General features: G+C 36.4%; 1 protein-coding gene across 1 annotated transcript in view; it reads left to right on the forward strand.

Moving 5' to 3' along the window:
• Positions 1–21,719, forward strand: part of LOC127857010 (60S acidic ribosomal protein P0-like) — a 34,608-nt gene that overhangs the window by 1,818 nt on the left and 11,071 nt on the right. The window contains exons 2-5 of the mRNA XM_052393264.1: positions 3,438–3,539; positions 11,413–11,512; positions 14,292–14,367; positions 18,336–18,423. Of these exons, the coding sequence (XP_052249224.1) occupies positions 3,486–3,539; positions 11,413–11,512; positions 14,292–14,367; positions 18,336–18,423 (318 nt within the window). The 5' untranslated portion in view covers positions 3,438–3,485. The remainder of the gene's footprint in view (positions 1–3,437; positions 3,540–11,412; positions 11,513–14,291; positions 14,368–18,335; positions 18,424–21,719) is intronic.

Here is a 21,719-nt window from a genome sequence, read left to right on the forward strand (position 1 = left end):
AATACCAATTTGTAGCGTTTATATTTGGAGTTCAGTTTTAAAAATTACATCTTGCTTAGAAGAATAGAATTTGTATACGATAGAAAAAAAATTGTTTAAAAACGAAAGTAATTAAGGAATGAAGGCGGAAGAAAGTAGCGCGCGTTCCTAACGCACTGAACTGATGCTACGGTCTTGGCGATTATGCTTTTGTTTAGAAACCGGCCATTGAATTTCCTTTGCCATGATTATTATATTTTTTATGGAATATATTGTAGTATTTTGTTCACGAAACATATCAATAAAGCTTATTATAAATAAATCTTAATAAATTAACGATTTCAGCTCTTGTTTATAACACAGAAAGGATGTTAAATTTATGATGAAACAGCGTATATAGCGGACCCTCTCGATTTTATTCGGCTTTGCATGCATACTTGAAATAAAATGGGTGTCAAAAACATGCGTTTGCTGTTAATTATCAACGAGGGAATTATGTATAATTATATGAAATGTTATTTACCTTAAATTATCAATTTATTAAAGATTCTTGAAAATCACGGTCGGTGTTGCGCGGGTCATTTCGTATTTTGACATCAGGGCATCATGTCCAACTATTCAAAATCAGATTTTTTTTCACTGGGACGATGACGGCTTAGATTTAGACAGGCAGACAAATAGTTTATTCAGACTTATACAACAGTACATCGTCTTCAACTCAAATATATAAATTATTTTTAGACGAATTGTTAGGTGATTACACATATAGCAGTGATGATTCTGAGAATGTTGCCATGTTTCTTATCCGTGTAATCTAGAGTCCGTGGTTTGAGCATTTTTATCGCGGTGTTCAATAAAAGATATCTCAATAATCTTGTTTATTGATAGATCTGTGGTTTTATTGCCCCTGTGTTCAGCACAAACTAATTGTCTCGTTATGATCAGATACTGTGCCGACCAATACTAAATAACACTATGGTGTCATACGCCACAGCAGGGACCTATACTTGTGGTCATGGAGTCTAAGTGCAAGACTTAAAAAAGTATGTTGTTTCGCTTGCGGTTGTTAAAGCCAAAACAGGGCTTCCCAGCTGGCACAGCTGCTGATATTCAGATCTGAATACTTAAACTAATTTAGACCTTATTCTTAACCGTTGCGCGTTTTACGATATCGGATTTTAGGCGGGAATACAACTCAGTGAAACTATTCAATTTCTAATACAACATTAAGCATATTAACAGTTATTGAAATTAACAATATCAGCGACATATTTTTAAAGACGTAACACCTTTTCAAGTATCGAATTTAACATGTCAATAAAATATATTAATACCAAAAAAGGTTTCATTTAATATTGTTCACATTAAACCTTAAAATGAAAGTGTCGCTTTAACTATTTTCCGTGTCTTATTAAGCCGCGAATCGTTTGCTAAAAACAGTTAACAAAAAGGGCTACACGTTCTAATTCTTAATGAAATACAAAAATAAGTATAACATAATTAATAACGTCCATAAACACACACAGCAAGATCAAAGTTTTAATGGAAAACTAATATGACATTCCACGTAAATTATTATTTTCGTCTAAATCGAATACTATATATTGAAAAACAATGTATTTATAACCGACCAATGAGGTAACATTGTGCAACTTTCAATTTACACAGTGCTATATGGCAACAATATGGAATTTGAACAGTGGTAGTGTTTTAAGGACTGGACTATCATTACTTGTAAGTTTGTATAAACATTTTTCTAATGCAATTAGTAAAATAATGTTTATATTTTATGTTTAATAATTTATTGCATGATTATTCTGTGCTGTTATATGAATTTGATGCCGTTAAAGCTTCCGACATGAATTCATGTCGGAACGATGCTATTGCAAAATAACGTTAAACAATATGAGGTCGATGTAAATCGACCTCATATTTATAGGAGTTATTATAAATATGTGTTAAATATGTCGATTGCATTGAGTGATTATTGAATTACTCGAGGTTATCTAGGTGGTTTACCACCGCAGGCGCAGGTCTTAGGAACCTCTGTAGTGGCCCCTTTCTCCTAACTGGTTACTAATCTCAATGTGTTCCTTCTGGAATATTAACTATTGTATTAAAATATACACTCAAATTAATATTTTGTACTCTGGTATTTTTTTACTTCCAAATAGATAAAATATGAAAAAGTAAATAGGCAATATTGTAATCAGCGATTTTTTTCCATTGTAAAGTACTGGAAAACAGCACTTTCCCAATCTGGGAAAAATTACATATTTCCCAAATGAAGGTTAATTTTTTTTAAATGAACTTTAATTAATTTACTTATGCAGCTCTATGGCTAGAACCTTAGTAAATATAATATTAACAACTTGACATCAGTTATTCTCAATTTTAAGGTATTTGTTAGCAAAAAATCAAATGCATTAATTGCCCAATTTGAAGATTTCACGACGCATTTTCCCCAATTTCAAGGTTCTCACGACTCAATTTTGAGGTTTTTACGACTCAATTTTTCCCAATTGGACCGGTATGGGTTTCCAATAGGACAAAAAAATCGCTGGTAATACATGTAGCATTAAAAGACTGACCTGTTTTTCTAATATGAAGAATAGGAAGACAAATATATACATTTGGTAGGATTTGTGCCCCTATTCGCAGGCAATCAGCATTAGTTGCTACCCATCTCTGCCCCGCCCAGCTGCTACCCTCCTCCAAAACCCTAACAATTGTCCTTGTACAATGGAACACAATCAAAACTAATCAAAGTTAAAACTAACATATATATCCCTTTATCTATCATCTGTTTCGAGAATCAGCTTTCCAACTATTCAACCAGCACCTTTCACAATTGCTACCCCATTGTTGATTAAAATAGTTTTCAACAAAGCTGTGCTCTATCAGCAATTTTTTTTTTCCAATTGGGAAAAGTACCCGTACCGGTCCAATTGGGAAAAATTGAGTCGTGAAAACCTGAAAATTGGGAAAAATCGAGTCGTGAAACCCTCAAATTGGGAAATTGGTTTATTTGATTTTATGCTCCCAAATACTTTAAAATTGATTCTAAGTGTTTTAAAGCTGTCAATATTATATTTACCTAGGTTCAAACCATAGAGCTGCACAGGGAAACTAACAAAATGTTGCATTTTCCAAAAAAAAAAAAAAAATTTTTTTTTTTTTTTTTTTTACCTTAAATTGGGAATTTTTGGCCAGCAATTTGTAGTTTTTTCATAATTGGGAAAGTGCCGTTTACCGGTACTTTATAGAGAAGGAAAAAAATCGCTGTCTATTCAGATGCAGTTGCAAAACTGGAGCATGTTTTAAACTTTGAAACTGCATAATGCCATTTGCTGATCTCTCATGCTGATCAAATGTTTCTTCCGGACAATAATAACAGTTAAAAATGTTCAAGGTAAAAATGTTTCTGAAACAAGTGAATCTGTATGTTCTCTTTTCAGATCTCCAGGCTTGTCTTTAAATAGTACATCTGTCCCTGCTCCACCAAGATGGTCAAGGAAGACAAGTCAACATGGAAGGCTAACTACTTTGTCAAGATAGCTGTAAGTCTACTCTTCAAGTTTATTTTCAACTTTATTTGAGCCTCAAATTACCACCAACAACACTATTTCTGAATTGAAGCCAAAACAACATGGTTTTTCCCTATCTATAGGAACATGGCCCCATTCCCAATATGGGGAAAAAACACTTCCACCACTATGGCAGCTCTTTCAAAAGTTGAAAGTTGCCAGGTTTTATTATTTGTGACGTGTGCAATTATGGTATACACCTTCGCATGTTTTCGGCCTGAACGCTCATTGGCTGATGCGATTACCAAACAGAATTTGATTGACAACAGGACAAATCAATATTTGTCACTTGCTGGGAAAATCATGCTATACAGTAGCTCGTAAGCGGATTTAATGGATTAAATTACAAGATTTAGTGTTGATATTTATACATGCTGTGTATAAGAAAACGTCCACCAGTTGTGAAATTGACATACGAATAAAACGTTTTGGTGCGTAATTTACACCGGGATGTCCATCAACCGTAGTGCTGCTATGGTGACAAGTCACTACTTGCTCAATGAAACCTTTCTACATTTTAATGTCACTTCCAGAAGCACTTCAAATGATGACACTTTACATACAGAATATCACTGTTGATAATCATAATGTATGTACCAACCCAGTCTGAGTGCTTTAAAGTTAAATTGTTCATCAATCTAAATAAAATTACAATTGTCATTTTGATTGGTGGTAATTGTGAAAAAAGGGTCACTAATGAAGTATAGTAATGATGACACAGGACATGCAGAATATCTGTGTAGATAATCAATTGTATGTACCGACCCAGTCTGAGTGCTTTAAGAGTTAAAATATTCACTGCTTAAGGTTGTTTTTTGGATTAAATCTTTTGCAATTGTTACAGTATAGGGGTTCTCCTGCTATTAAAAAAAGGACCTAAATTGACCTGATCCCAAAACAAACATGTTTAAATTATCCATTTTAGAAGACAAAAGTATTAAATCTTAATTTAGTGTTTATTTGTAGAGTAAATGTATTGAAGGTGATGCAGAGCTGAACAATGAAAGTTTGAAAGAGCTGTGTGCTGAAGTTTGAAAGAGCTGTGTGCTGAAGTTTGAAAGAGCTGTGTGCTGAAGTTTGAAAGAGCTCTGTGCTGAAGTTTGAAAGAGCTGTGTGCTGAAGTTTGAAAGAGCTGTGTGCTGAAGTTTGAAAGAGCTGTGTGCTGAAGTTTGAAAGAGCTGTGTGCTGAAGTTTGAAAGAGCTGTGTGCTGAAGTTTGAAAGAGCTGTGTGCTGAAGTTTGAAAGAGCTGTGTGCTGAAGTTTGAAAGAGCTGTGTGCTGAAGTTTGAAAGAGCTGTGTGCTGCTGAAGTTTGAAAGAGCTGTGTGCTGAAGTTTGAAAGAGCTGTGTGCTGACAGGCCTTTTCCACCTTATGCCACGGGTCCGAATATTGGCCCCATTCCCAATGCAAATCTAGTTGTTTTTTCCCAATTGAAACAAAAATTCCCAATTCACCCCCCCTCAATTTTTTTTTTTTCACCTTTAAATATATAAGTTTCCCTGATCTAGCGTAGAAAATAGAAAAATATTGCATAATTAAATTATCTGTGGCCTCGAATTTGTTTGTAAAAACAGTAAAATATGTTAAATTGATTATTTAAGACTTTCCTTATTTTCCACAAAATCCGGCATTTTGCTTGATTTTTTTCCCCTCAAAAAAGGCCCTTTCCCTAAAATCAGATTTATAAAAACCTGCACTTATCACACATGTTCATAATATTTCGTAACATTTTAATAATATGTTATCAAAATAGTCGTTATTTACCTGTTAACGGCTTCTTTGAAATATAAGAAACACTATTTACATGCCATTATTTTTCCCAATTGAGACAGTTTTGCGATTATTTTATTGAAGTAATGATGACACCGGACATCTTTGTTGAAAGTCATTTGTATGTACCATCCCAGTCTGAGAGCTTCATAGTTCAGTTTTTTTTTATTAAGAAAGTGAAGTCGATAGTCAGCGTCTTCCCCTACCAGAATTTTTTCCCCTAAAAATTCAATTTCCCCTCCAATAATATAATTTTTCACCAAAACATATCGTTGTTTAGCATTTATTTCAGTTTTAAACTGATTATAATTTGGATTGCTTAATAATCCATAGCAATACTAGCTCATTTGCAGTGGTCGCTAAAAAAACGTTAAAATAGAAATAAGCGTCTATGGAGTTGGATTAGAATGTGTAGTTTGCGGTTACGGAGAAGCTCCAGACTAGACTGAGCAGGCTGGTCTGGAGCTACGCTCTTTGCATATACACATGTACATGTAGCAAAGACCCATATACACATGTACATGTAGCAAAGACCCATATACACATGTACATGTAGCAAAGACCCATATACACATGTACATGTAGCAAAGACCCATATACACATGTACATGTAGCAAAGACCCATATACACATGTACATGTAGCAAAGACCCATATTCAGATGAAATGGCTCATACATACATGTAGCTGCACTGATGACACTGTTGTACTGAAGTTCCATGCTGAGAACTCTATACATGTACCGACCCAGTCTGAAGCAGCTATGTGATGTTCTGTTGTATGTGCATAACATTTACAGTCTTGGCATTAATTTTTTTTTAGGCACTACCCCAGCCGGGCTACCAGCTTGGAAATTTCACTAGCCCGAATCAATTTCAACTTGCCCGAAATAAAATTTATAATTCTCTTACATGTCAGTGTTTTTTTTTCACTTATAGGGGAATGGTGGCGGGGCCCGTACAAAGGGGAAAAATGCGTCGTTTTTTTGGAAAAGGGGAAAATTAAAATTCACTTGTTTATATGTAATGATATTTATTTTATTAATACACATGTTTGTATGAATATAATATTGACAGCTGAATGTCTTTGTACTTTTTCTTAAAATTAAAATATATATCAATGATTTTTTCAACATTAGTTTCAGACAGTTCAGCCTTCATGCACAGTCTCAGTTTTCTTAGCCATTTTGAGTCTATTTGGGATCTTTTAAATCGATAAAATGGCAAATTTGAGCATTTTTCATCAATAAAATTGACCAAATTGGAATGATTTTATCAACAAATATTGACACAATATAGGTACATCTGGCCTTTTCCTGGCCATTTTGGGAGAAAAATGCAATTAATGTGAAAAGTCAACTGATTTGGGAAAAACTATTTAATATAACTCTTTATAATAATTCTAAATAATATAAATTATAGTTATATACTTTGTTAGTTGTTTATGAAATAAATTTGAGATATATTTATCATGATTATGAGACAGTTCTTTCTATAAATTTTTTTTTTTTTTTTTTTTTTTTACTTCTGGAGGGGATTTTTTTTACAAAATGGGGGAAAAATATATACTCATTTTTGAGGGGAATGGGGCCGAATATCGGCCCCGAAATTGCCATAAAAAACACTGCATGTGTAACTATGTTTGTATTGAACAAGCATAGAACAATAAAGATTAAATAAATAAACACTTGATTCTGTTTTATTAACAGTTAATGTCTCACAAAAAAATTATCACAAGGTCTCCAGACATCTCCATTCTATCATGATCATTGTCTGAGTCACTGACATCCAGGTCTGACATTTCAGGTATGCTCTTAAAGACTGCCTGAAAGCAAAAACCATGTTATAACATGGTATGAATTTTCCACTCAAACATCTAAAAAAAAGTAAATGCAATGTCAAACTAGCAATAATACCTGTGCTGCTGTGCGTAAGAAGTAGAATAAGAAGTCTTTTTAATCTAAAACGACATTTATAGCAGTAGTACCATTGCCTAAGCCATATCTGTTTTGTCGTTGATTGTACCAGCATCTAAAATGCAGTATGAAAACACATTTGAATTTAATGTCAGGATTCGTTTTTTGACAGATTAATTTTATCTGTTAAAAACTAACTTGTAAGTAAGAGCATGATGTTTAATGGATTTTTTTTTTACTTTACGTATGAAATGCACTTACCAGCCAGTCAGAAACGCTGGCTCAGAATCAAAGTCAAAACGAAGCCATGATCGATTATTTTTCCACAACGGTTGGCATTTTCGTTTCATTGACTGTTCATAATTTTTGTTGCAACCTTCATTGCCATTGTACAGTTGATGTTTGTGCGTTGCGCCCTCAAAATATCGCAGAAAAGACATTAAAACAAATCTATAGCTGCAAGTTCTCTACCCAGTAATAATAATAGTTATTACATCTCGCGGGATTGACTTACAACACTGTTCAATAAGCGTCTAATCAATGATTGCTCAAGGGAAATAACAAATGCAGTTTTGAATAAGTGTCTATATGAATCTATTTCGGACATGTTACTGACTTCGGACACAAAAAAATGCACTCGACCGATCGGGCTACCGGCTTGGAATTTTCACTTGACTGACACAAAAATCACTCGACTCTGTTGACGGTAGAGTGGGTTACGTCCAAGACTGCATTTAAATATCAGTCTTCGAAATTAGCACACGCCCGATCGCCTGTGGCGAGTAAAATTACTGCCGGGCACATACAAAAATTCACGTTTGTGGCCCGCCGGGCATGTAAATTATTGAAGCCAATTGACAGTTTATAAAAAAAATCGTAAGCGGTTCTTGATATTTGCAGATCTATTTTTCAATTTTGCGAACAAACACCTTGCCGTAAGTTGTAAAACAATGAAATTCGATTGGTTTAACAACACACACCTGCTTGCACACGTCATCGTTATTGTTTTTGACCGATGCAGTTCGGTCACATTCGGTTCTTATCGACGGTTTCTCTAGACATTAATCGAAGATGATTTTTAAACGGATCATTTCAATCAAGTAATACGCTTCCGTTTTTGTCAATGTAAACAAATGTCATTGTCGACATAGAGGCTATGCAGTATCTTAGGTATGTGGATGAGGCTAAGCCCGATAAAGCACTTCCAAAATAGAAAATTGACAATGATTTAGAGAAAAAGGAAGCCAAGAAATGGTACGAGGACACCAGAGAACGCTCTTTTCAAGAGCACTGGTGTAACGATCGACCGTCTTAATTCTAGTGACTGATTAGATGTAGTTGTATTCACTACTATTGAAACAAATGTTCTGCTTTACTATGTGTAGCATGTAAGTGTTAAAATGTTGTGATTTGTTATAATTTTGGTTAAAAAAGTTTGGGCATGTAAAAAATATGTTGGGCATGTAAAAATTCTTAAGTAACTGGCCCGACTGGCATGTAACTTTTCAAAGCTTATTTCGAAGACTGAAATATTATAGCATGTGATCCACTATTGGACATCAATTATTCTGCATTCATCGTAAATGCAAGCTGAGATCATGCCACCCCAGATTATTATATCATAGCTCCTCTTTTCAAAATGTTAAAAATAAATTCTGAGATAATTATGACATGCACTACTTGGTCTGTACTACTTTCATTACTATTTCATAATTTGGCAAGGTTACCAGAGTACTATAAATATTTGATGTCTTTGCAGCCTACCGGTACTATAAAAAGTTAATTTCTATTGCTGTTTTAATTGATGAATCAAGTCAATTCTCTTTCACACGCCTCCTGTTCTTATTTCAGCATCTCGTTATGGAGCTTTATGTTTCCTACATAGTTAATTCAGTTTTATAATTACCACCCCCAGTGCCTTCCCCAGGCCATTTAAAATTTTCCGATCAGTGTATTCTTCAGTAAAAGAAAGTGGAGATTGTCCAAAAAAATCAAGGTTTCCCTATCAGTGTATCAATATTCCCTGTTTTAAAAGAGCACTCGGTACCTACTTTCACAAGTAATCGCTATAAACACCACATGGGGTAATGGATAATCCACTGATAAGAGAATAGCATGACGCGCGTATCGATTATTCTAACATTACACGGTCATTTAAATGCTGACAAGGATGTATCTGGTAACTTTCCAGTCGTCAAACTGTGAAGTTCATCGTCCAATCGGTTACGCGAATGCTTATGGGGGCGGGGTTAACTATCGACCATTATTTTTGATTGACGTCGGGCATGAAATAAGAGTTTATCGCAGCTTGATTAGCAAATAGTTGTACCATTTGAGTAATATAAAACCGGTAATTAGTACAGTGCACAACATTAAAGACGGTTTCGGGCATCATCATCACACCTTTTTACTGTAAACAAGTGTTACCTATGACTCATAATTAATACGAGAAATTAATTGCAAGTGGTAAACAATTAATTATTATAGCGGTTACAATTATGTGATAACAATTTATTAAATTCCAGAACATGTATATTTCAACATGTCCATTTATATAACTGATTCACCTCGTTTTTTTGACATTTATTCGACACGTAATGCGCTTTAACAAATTTTCGTTGAATTAATTACGCACACTTGTAAATGTTTCGTCCGATAATCGATAGTTAGAAGACTGATGATGGCAACCGGCCGTGATCCTCGTGGACAACGTGAATTTCATGCATAATTCCGTCAAAACATTTATTCGACTCGTAAAGTGTGTAAACAAATTATCGTTGAATTTATTACGCAACGGTTAATATTTGTTGAAATCTCAAATGGGAATAATTAAATTTGTAATCCGAAACCCATTACCGTAAGTCGATGTTAACGCGATTTTAATCCGAAACACACTTCCGAATGTAAATGTTACCGCAACGTTAAATATTTTTGCTTCAAATAAGCAGTGCAAATTTATTTTGTGTCGAATCTTTTTCTCAATTAAAAAGAGCGCGAAAATTATGCAGCATGTACAACGTCGCGTCTATTGCATACAAATGACGTGTATTGAGCGTTTTAACAAGCACACAACAGGTCAGGGGATTGACGCATATTCAGAGGCAATATTTCATCAAATCTATAAATAGTCACTTAAAAAATGGCAAGGTTTGTGTAAAAGAAATAACTGAAAGCTTTTATCGTAAATATTTACCAGAAAGAGATTGATAAAAACGGAATAAACGGGATTATCGGGTAATAAATAGAAACTTGAAAAATAGTAAGTATACAGTAATAGAGTCGGGTTGAAACGGATGTATTGGGGAATCGTTCGAGTCGGGATTTTACTATTTGTGCGGAAAAGTTTTAAAACAATTAAACAATAAAAAAAAATATTTTTAAATGACTGGGGGATTTTTTTGAAGAGTCATAGTGCACCAAATGACGTCTTTTGACGCTGTTTTTCTTTGAGTTATAACGCACCACAGAACGTGAATTGACACGTTAAATTAAAAAAAATCAACGTCGGGAGGGGACACCCCTCCCGAACCCACCCCCGGGGCGCCTGAACAAATTCCTGGGGAAGGCACTGACCCCATATTATGATTCTACTTAACTTACCTGCTTCAAGTCCAATCTCTTTCACAACCCTCCACCTCCTGTGCCTATTTTAGCACCTGCTAGATGAGAACCTGAAGGCATTATAACCAGTGTTCTCTGGAAGCACTGGCAGCCGGCGATTTCACTGGTTACTAACTAAATCTTGGTTCTTTTCCCCAATATGTCAATTCAAAACGGCGCAGAAAACGCACGTTTTAGTTCTTAGTCTCTGGCTTCTTTGATAATATAAGAGGCTGCTGAAATTTTAATGGAGAACACTGTTATAACCCCTGAATATAATTCAATACTTAGTTACTCTTCAATATGTGCTTTAACCCTTTGCATGCTGGGAAATTTGTCGTCTGCTAAAATGTTGTCTGCTGAATTTCTTAAATTAGCATTTTCTTTGATTTTTTTTTCAAAGAATACTATCATAATAGCAAACAGTTTGGATCCTGATGAGACGCCACGTTCTGTGGCATCTCATCTGGATCCAAACTGTTTGCAAAGGCCTTTAAAATTCGGTTCCAGCGCTGAAACGGTTAAGTATATTCTCTCTCACTGTTGCCCTGTGCCTATTTCAGCATCTGCTGGATGAGTACCCCAAGGCATTCATCGTGAACGCTGACAACGTGGGGTCCCGTCAGATGCAGCAGATCAGAACTGCCCTCCGCGGACACGCCAGTAGGTCACTTGTTGTTGTCTTCCCTGGTTTTAACAGCTCGTTTTCACTTTTCTTTTTATAAAATGCAACATTTAGTTATATTTCATATGCAGCTCTAGGGCTTGAAGTTAATATAATATTGACAAATGGACAACACTTAGTTATCAATTTTAAAGTATTTATAAGCAAAAAAATCAAATGCACCAATTTCCCAAAGTGTAGAATGCAGGATGCAAATTTTCCCAATTTCAGTTTTTTTGGCGCAAATTTTACCCAAATGGGTTGGTACTGGAACATTTCCTAATGGGGCAAAAAATATCACTGATTATCCAGATTTAAAGCTGCACTGATGACACTGTTGTACTGAAGTTCCATGCTGAGAACTCTATACATGTACCGACCCAGTCTGAAGCAACTTTGTAAAATAATTCTTAAAAATTTAATGTAGATTAAATTGACACTCCAGTTAATTGAAGGATTGTCTTCAAGACAGATTACACTTACACATGTATGCCCTTTTTGCACATAAGTGATTATACCCCCACAAACAAACTTTAGGGGGGTATATAGGAGTGAGCTTGACTGTCGGACGGTCTGTCGGTCCGTATTTAGTGTCGGCTCTATATTTCAAGTTGTTTTCATGCGAGTTTCACAAAACTTGGTCAGATGTTGTATCTAGATGATGTCTAGGTCAAGTTCGAATATGGGTCATGACGGGTCAAAAACTAAGTCACGGGGTCACTTAGTGCGTTTTAAACATAGAGCATGGTGTCCGCTCTCTAATTCATGCAGTTTTCATCCGAGCCTCACCAAACTTGGTCAGAAGTTGTATCTAGATGATATCTAGCAGGGCCCTCATTCTATCAAATCTGCCGCCGAATTTCGGTGGCAGTCCCCCACCTGAAAAGTATACTTTTTTCCCCTTTTGGGGGGAAAAATTCCCCCCTAAAAAAAAAAAAAAAAAAAAAAATTATTTTTTTTAATAGAAAGATGTGTCTCATGATAATTATATCTCAATTCTATTTCAATTAAATCTTTTCAAACATACTAAATTATGAAAAATGCAATGAATATAGTGCAAACATGTACAAAATAAATAATGAGAGAGTAAGTAAAAAATTCCCCAAAAAGGGAAACGCCGCGAAAATTCCCCCTCCTAAGGGCTGCGGACCCCTTCCCCCAAAGTAGTGTGAGGGCCCTGTCTAGGCCAAGTTCAAACATGGGTCATGGCAGGTCAAAAACTAGGTCATGGGGGTCACTATGTGCATGTTAAACATTGAGCATGGTGTCCGCTGTTTTTTGTGAAGACAACATGCAAAATATTCCGTGTCGATGCGGAATGTGGGGGTATTAGTCACATCTGTGACAAAGCTCTAGTTTTGTTTGATTAAAATTTAAACAGAGAATGTGCTGTTTCCCAAAGGCTCTACATATTGAATTCAACCCTAAATCAGCCTTAATTTCTTAAAAGCAGAAGATAAAAACAATATTTTCAAAACATTATTAACTAGTAGAAAAGAACAAACTGTAGTTTACCTAGCAATTTTGGTTATAAACTGCAGTTTTACATGATAAAACAATTGGAAAAATGTAATATTTTGAGACCATTTCTTATTTTATTTTTATGCCCCCCTTCGAAGAAGAGCAGGTATATTGTTTTGCACATGTCGGTCGGTCTGTCCACCAGATGGTTTCCGGATGATAACTCAATAACGCTTAGGCCTAGGATCATGAAACTTCATAGGTACATTGATCATGACAGGCAGATCTATTGATTTTCAGGTCACTATGTCAAAGGTCAAGGTCGCAGTGAATCGAAATAGTAAAATGGTTTCCGGATGATAACTCAAGAATGCTTACGCCTAGGATCATGAAACTTCATAGGAACATTGATAATGGCTGGCAGATCTATTGATTTTCAGGTCACTAGGTCAAAGTTCAAGGTCACAGTGCCTCAAAACAGTGAAATGGTTTCTGGATAATTCAAGAATGCCAATGCCTAGGATCATGAAACTTCATAGGTACATTTATAATGACTGGCAGATGACCCCTATTCATTTTCAGGTCACTAGGTCAAAGGCTAAGGTCACAGTGACTCGAAATAGTAAAATGGTTATGAATCCTTGCATACTTCAATAAATGTTTACCCCTTTCCCACTCAGAAGCAAAGTGAAAATGGCTGTATGCAAACAGCATTAAACCTGAACAGCCTGCAAGTAACTCCCAGTCTGTTGAGGTTGTAGGCTGTTTGCGGCTCATCAGTTCCCAAGGGATGGACTTAAAGCCTTTAAAACTTTAATCTTGTTAGAAAGGTCTTTAATTTTATTCAATTTTCTAAGGACTACACACATGTCAAAAAAACATATCTGAAAGGAAAGGGATTACCTTTTTAAGGGTTAACACTTCAGCGATTTTTGTTGTCCTATTGGGAAAAGTACCCGTACCGGTCCAATTGGGAAAAATTGAGTTGTGAAAACCTCAAAATTGGGAAATCGAGTTGTGAAAACCTTGAAATTGGGAAAAATCTAGTTGTGAAATCTTCAAATTGGGAAACTAGTGTATTTGTTTTTTGCTAACAAATACCTTAAAATTGAGAATAACTGATGTCAAATTGTTAATATTATATTTACTAAGGTTCTAGCCATAGAAATGCGTAAATAAATTAATTGAAGTTCATTAAAAAAAATAGTTTAACCTTCTTTTGGGAAATATGTAATTTTTGCCAGATATGGAAAGTGCCGTTTTTCGGTACTTTACAAAGAAGGAAAAAAATCGCTGCACTTTACTCTATTGTTTCAGTTGTGTTGATGGGCAAGAACACGATGATGAGGAAGGCCATCCGAGGTCACCTGGATAAGAACCCAGCCCTCGAGAAGTGAGTGTTACCATGGCAATCAAGACTGCAAAATACCTGTCAAGCAAATGTGACCAAACAGTAAAATGTCTCTTACATTTAGGCACTGTCAGACAACTCATAAAAATGGGATAACTGTTAAGGTAACCAGCATAAGAAAGATTGACCATGATATTTTTGTGTTTTTTTTGCGGAATTTGAAGGGAGATTTAAAAAGCACCAGTATGTGATCTCCGCAATTGTAAATGAGAAAAAATGGAAAATATCTTGTGAAGTTGTTGCTTTTGTCACTGCACTAAAATATATTGCAGCAAATGTGAACAAATATGTTTCAATGCTTTTGAAAATGCTGTTCACAAATTAAGGTTTAATTTCTTGCTCTGGTAATCTTTTTTTCATCTCTCGTGTACAAAATATTGAGAATGTAAACTTAATTAATAATTATTGGTAACATAGAAGACTATGGCTCATGGATACTGTTCATCCACTTAGTTACAAAGTGTGATATGATGACAAATTGTCTGCTAAAGGTTACCTTGGTAACATGCTGCAATACAGAATCGCTAACTGACACACTTGTGTAACTACTAGAAAATAATACGCCTGGTAACATATTCTTTGTTTGAGTTGTAATTGAATTTTATATTGAAAGTTTTTTAATCGGTAGTGATATCTATCTGTCAGTGCACCAGCTACGATTTTAAAGGGGGGGGGGGGTTTGTCAAAAGGGCACTTTCGACGCGCAGTATTTTGTCAAATGGGCACTTTCGAGCGCGCGGGCTTTTCTGGAATGCTTCTTGTTGCATGTTAATTTATGTTATTAGCTCACCTGATTGCTCAGGTGAGCTTTTGTGACCGGTCTTTGTCCGTCCGTCCGTTAACATTTGCTCGTAAACACTCTAGAGGCCACATTTCTTGTCCCATCTTCATGAAACTTGGTCAAAAGCTTTGTTAATGAAATCTCGGCCCAGTTCGAAACTGGGTTATGCCAGGTCAAACACTAGGTCACTAGGTCAAAAAAAAGAAAAACCTTGAAAACACTGTAGAAGTCACATTTCATGTAACTTTGTCAAAATGTTTGTCTTAATGATATATTGGTTGAGTTCAAAAGTGGTTCCGATCCGTTGAAAAACATGGCCGCCATTGAGTGGGCAGTTTTCCTTATTTGGCTATAGAGAAACCTTGTAAACACTCTAGAAGTCACAATTTTTGCCCAATCATCATGAAAGTTGGTCAAAACATTAGTTCAATTGATGTCTCAGACGAGTTCGAAAATGATCGAGATCGGTGAAAAAAACATGGCCACCAGTGGGCGGGGCATTTTTCTCAATATGTATATAATGGCAGATTTCCCTATTTGGCTATAGAGAAACCGTGTAAACACTCTAGAAGTAACAATTTTTGGCCAATCATCATGAAAGTTGGTCAAAACATTGGTTTTATTGATATCTCGGACGAGTTTGAAAATGGTCGGGATCGGTGAAAAAACATGGCCGCCAGTTGGCAGGGCATTTTTCTCTATATGTATATAGTGAAAACATGTGAACCCAGTAGAAGTCACATTTTTGGCCAAATTTTCACGAAATTTGCTCAGAACATTTGTTTCCTTGATACGAGAGTTGAGTTCAAAAATGGTTCCGGTCAGTTGAATAACATGGCTGCTGGGATTGGGGCAGTTTTCTCATTATGCCCCCCCCCCCCTTTCGAAGAAGAGGGGGTATATTGTTTTGCTCATGTTGGTCCGTCCGTCCACCAGATGGCATCCGGATGATTACTCGAGAGCGCTTATGCCAAGGATCATGAAACTTCATAGGTACATTGATCATGACTCGCAGATGACCCCTATTGATTTTCAGGTCACTAGGTCAAAGGTCAAAGTCATTATGACCCGAAATAGTAAAATGGTTTCCGGATGATAACTCAATAACGCTTATGCCTAAGATCATGAAACTTCATAGATACATTGATCATGACTCGCAGATGACCCCTTTTGATTTTCAGGTCAAAGGTCAAGGTCACGGTGACCCAAAGCAGTAAAATGGTTTCCGGATGATAACTCAAGAACGCTTATGCCTTGGATCATGAAACTTCATAGATACATTGATCATGACTCGCAGATAACCCCTATTGATTATCAGGTCTCTAGGTAAAAAGTCGAGGTCACGATGACACGAAATAGTAAAATGGTTTCCAGATGATAACTCAAGAACGCTTAGGCCTAGGATCATGAAACTTCATAGGTACATTGATAATGACTCGTAGATGACCCCTATTGATTTTCAGGTCACTAGGTCAAAGGTCAAGGTCATGGTGACCCGAAATAGTAAAATGGTTTCCAGATGATAACTAAAGAATGCTTATGTCTAGGATCATGAAACTTCATAGGTACAATGATCATGACTTGCAGATGACCCCTATGGATTTTCAGGCCACTAGGTCAAAGGTCAAGGTCACGGTGACCCGAAATAGTAAAAGGGTTTCCAGATGATAACTCAAGAACGCTTATGCCTAGGTTCATGAAATTTCATAGGTATATTGATCATGCCTCGCAGATGACCCCTATTGATTATCAGGTCACTAGGTCAAAGGTCAAGGTCACAGTGCCAAAAGACGTATTCACACAATGGCTGTCAAGGTCACGGTGACTCAATGAACCGACTTCTCTCAAGTGAGCGAACTAGGGCCATCTTGGCCCTCTTGTTAATAATTGTGAGAATAAATTATTCCCATTAATGAGAAACAAATTAATTACTTGTAATGTAATAAGAGATTAATTAATTATCATATGAAAGGGCAGGGGGCTCTAGGAAGGGCAGGGCGGAGGGCTGATGGAGCACTGATCTGTAATATTGACACAATTAAATTATGATCGATAGAATTGCTTTAAGAGACAAGTTTTTCAGATTGTATTAAATATCCCTATTAGTCCAGGGCTTCTTTTTTTTCCTGTTTTTGTGAAATGGCCTCGGCCCCCCCCCCCCATTTTGTGTAAAAATGAGTGTGTGAACTGCTCAAAATTGTTAAAAAAATAAGTCACAAACTTTCTAATATTGTGAACATTAAGTCGCAAACTTCTTGAAAGAGTGAAAAATTGAGTCGCGAATTTACCAAAATTGTGAAAAACAGCCATTCTCACAAAAAAAAAAGCTCTGATAACATGCCTTATTCGAGATTCTCAATACTGAAACTTTTTGAAATGTCTTCAAACATTGACAAACAAGTGGTTGATTTGTCACCACTCACACATTACCTTTAACCTTCCCACACACACACATACACATCCTCCCCCACCCCAAGTACGTGTTGCTACTGCCCACATGTATGTTTGCACACATACACCCCCACCCAAAGTATGTGTTGCTACTGCCCCTATGTATGTTTGCACGCATGCACTTACACCCCCACCCCAAGTACGTGTTGCTACTGCCCACATGTATGTTTGCACACATACACCACCACCCAAAGTACGTGTTGCTAGTGCTCACATGTATGTTTGCACACATACATATACACCCCCACCCCAAGTACGTGTTGCTACTGCCCACATGTATGTTTGCACATATACACATACACCCCCACCCCAAGTACGTGTTGCTACTGCCCACATGTATGTTTGCACGCATACATTTACACCACCACCTCAAGGGCTTGTTGCTACTGCCCACATGTATGTTTGCATGCATACACTTACACCCCCACCCCAAGGACTTGTTGCTGTGTTGCTACTGCCCACATGTATGTTTGCACACATACACCCCAACCCTAAGGACCTGTTGCTAGTGCCCACATGTATGTTTGCACACATACACCACCACCCCAAGGACTTGTTGCTAGTGCCCACATGTTTTTTCGCAAACATACACATTCACCCCCACCTCAAGTACGTGTTGCTAGTGCACACATGTATGTTTGCACACATACACTTACACCCCCACCTCAAGGACGTGTTGCTAGTGCCCACATGTATGTTTGCCACTGACTATTTGCAGGATGCTGCCGTACATTGTTGGCAACGTGGGCATTGTGTTTACCAAGGGCAACCTGGTCGATGTCCGCAAACTGCTGCTGGAAAACAAGGCAAGCTTTTCTATAGAATGGTTTAATTTGGCTATATCTGGTCAACATGCCAGTTCCATTTATGTTATTGAAGGAAGTGTATATAAGGATGTGATTTTTTTATGCCAATTTCTTTTATCCTATTCCAGAGCTCCAGATAAGGGTCGTATTTTCGTAATTACGAATTATTTTAAAGTCCGTTACGTATTTATTTTAAAATCTTGTCGTACCATAAAGAATTACAAAATCAAGTTACGAATATTATTTTTACATCGGTCCGTATCGATTTTTATTGAGTTCTTTTCGCGTATTAAAGATCTTTGCGGTGCTTATATAGAATGGTTATCGGGTTTGTTTAACAAAGCGCATTTTTTCCAATAAAAGCAGCGTATACCGTCTATCTGTCAAAAAACAATGGCGGCGCCCAGAGAGCGTCCTAAAAAACTGCAAAGCGTCCAAAAACACGCTTTTAACATATTGTACGCAAAGTGAGCAGAAGTTAAATGTTTAGAAAGACATTATAGAAATGATCTTATACGATGTTGTATGTTCAGTTTCCGACACAGTCGGAAAAGCTAAACAAAAACGCGACACGACGGGTCCAAACACACAAAAAACATTGAACGAGTTGAAGGGACTAGTCCCGTGGCTAATTGTTGAAAAGATTGAAGGGGAGACCCGTTTTAATTGTGAAATATGTAAAAATTCATCTAAGGCATGCAATCTAAGCACAGTTTGGGCATATGAAGGTATTTGAAAAATAAAATTGTATAATACTGAAAAGACACTGTTGAACTCGTATAAATAAAGTTGCTAGTATGTTTATTTTGATTTTTTTTTGCATGAAAATAACCATTATTATTTATTTTTAGGTCATTTATAAAAAATAAGAATTATTTTCCAAAACTTGGTAGTAACGTTAAGAATAACATTTCAGAGTTAGGAATTCTTTTTGAAAATCTGGTAGTAATTTAAGAATTTCAAAAAACCTTATCTGGAGCTCTGTATTTTTCCAAGCATCATTACACCCCTATTACCATTGGTAATGGGGGCTATATAGGAGTCACTTTGTCCAGTGAGCTTGTCCAGGCCATAACTATGTCGTTCAGTGCGAGATTTAAAAATCATTTGTCACATATGTTCACCATCATTGGACGGTGTGTCGCTTGAAAGAATTACGTCGATATCTCCAAGGTCAAGGTCACACTTTGAGTTCAAAGGTCAAAAGTGACCATTAATGAGCTTGTCTGGGCCATAACCATGTCCTTCATTGTGAGATTTTAAAATCATTTGGAACATTTGTTCAACATCATTGGACGGTGTGTCACGCGAAAGTATTCCGTCGATATCTCCAAGGTCACACTTTGAGATCAAAGGTCAAAAATGGCCATAAATGAGCTTGTCCAGGTCATGACTATGTTGTTTATTGTGAGATTTTTATGTCCCCCACTATAGTAGTGGGGGACATATTGTTTTTGCCCTGTCTGTTGGTCTGTCTGTTTGTGCCAACTTTAACATTTTGCAATAACTTATGCTATATTGAAGATAGCAACTTCATATTTGGCATGCATGTGTATCTCATGGAGCTGCACATTTTGAGTGGTGAAAGGTCAAGGTCATCCTTCAAGGTCAGAGGTCAAATATATGTGGCCCAAATCGCTTATTTTATAAATACTTTTTCAATATTGAAGATAGCAACTTGATATTTGGCATGCATGTGCATCTCATGGAGCTGCACATTTTGAGTGGTGAAAGGTAAGGTCAAGGTCATCCTTCTAGGTCAGAGGTCAAATATATGTGGCCCAAATCGCTTATTTTATGAATACTTTTGCAATATTGAATATAGCAACTTGATATTTGGCATGCATGTGTATCTCATGGAGCTGCATATTTTGAGTGGTGAAAGGTCAAGGTCATCCTTCACAAGGTCAAGGTCATCCTTCAAAGTCAAACGTCATATAGGGGGACATTGTGTTTCACAAACGCATCTTTTTAAATCATTTGGCTCTTGTTCACCATCATTGGAAGGATTGTCGCACGAAAAGATTACGTTGATATCTCCAAGGTCAAGGTCACACTTAGTTCAAAGGTCAAAAATGGTAAGAAATGATCTTGTCTGGGCCATAACTATGTCATTCATTGTGAGATTTTAAAATGACTCTGTACATTAATTTTGTTCACAGTCATTGGATGGCCTGTCATGTGAAAAATTCCAGAGTTCAAAGAATTCTTAAGAATCACCATAAATAAGATTCTCTTGTTTGTGAAGACAGCATGCAAAATGGTCATGTGTCAATGCGGCACGTGGGTGTATACGTCACGTCTGTGACAAAGCTCTAGTTTCAGAGATTGGTGTAATGTCGTAAAAACAATTTGGGGTCAGGTTGGTACGACCTTTTACTCAGCATATATCTTAAGCACTTGATAAAATCAGATTTTAAAACCTCGGCTTACTACACTTAAATCATCATTCCACCTAAATAGACATGCATAGTTATATGATATTGAAACTATGCTAATAGTATCTGGCTTTCTGACTTGTTGAGAGGGTTGTCATAAAAGATTTGCTACATTATATGAATCAAACACTTATGTGTAAAAGCAAAGCAAAAATAAGCAAAGTCTCACCTTAAGTATATTTTTTCAAGGAAGGAGTATATTGGATTTGCTTTGTAAGTTGTTTTATTGGCCTGTCTGGAACACATACAATCAGTTGGGGAAGAAAGCTTGTAATAAGTCATCAATATGTAATGTATGTATGCAAGACTCCTCACCCCCAGTGATCTCTCTTATTAGCTCATCTATTTTTTGAAAAAAAATTATGAGCTATTGTCATCACCTTGGCGTCGGCGTTGGCGTCCAGTTAAGTTTTGCGTTTAGGTCCACTTTTCTCAGAAAGTATCAATGCTATTGCATTCAAACTTGGTACACTAACTTACTATCATGAGGGGACTGGGCAGGCAAAGTTAGATAACTCTGGCGTGCATTTTTACAGAATTATGTGCCCTTTTAATACTTAGAAAATTGAAAATTTTGGTTAAGTTTTGTGTTTAGGTCCATTTTATTCCGTAAGTATCAAAGCTATTGCTTTCATACTTGCTACACTTACTAACTATCATAAGGGGACTGTGCAGGCAAAGTAATGTAACTCTGACTGGCATTTTGACAGAATTATGTGCCCTTTTTATACTTAGAAAATTGAAAATTTGGTTAATTTTTGTGTTTAGGTCCACTTTATTCCTACAGTATCAAAGCTATTGCTTTCATACTTGCAACACTTATTAACTATCATAAGGGGACTGTGCAGGCAAAGTTAT

The sequence above is a fragment of the Dreissena polymorpha genome, chromosome 14 (genome assembly GCF_020536995.1).
Source record: "Dreissena polymorpha isolate Duluth1 chromosome 14, UMN_Dpol_1.0, whole genome shotgun sequence".
Taxonomy (NCBI): domain Eukaryota; kingdom Metazoa; phylum Mollusca; class Bivalvia; order Myida; family Dreissenidae; genus Dreissena; species Dreissena polymorpha.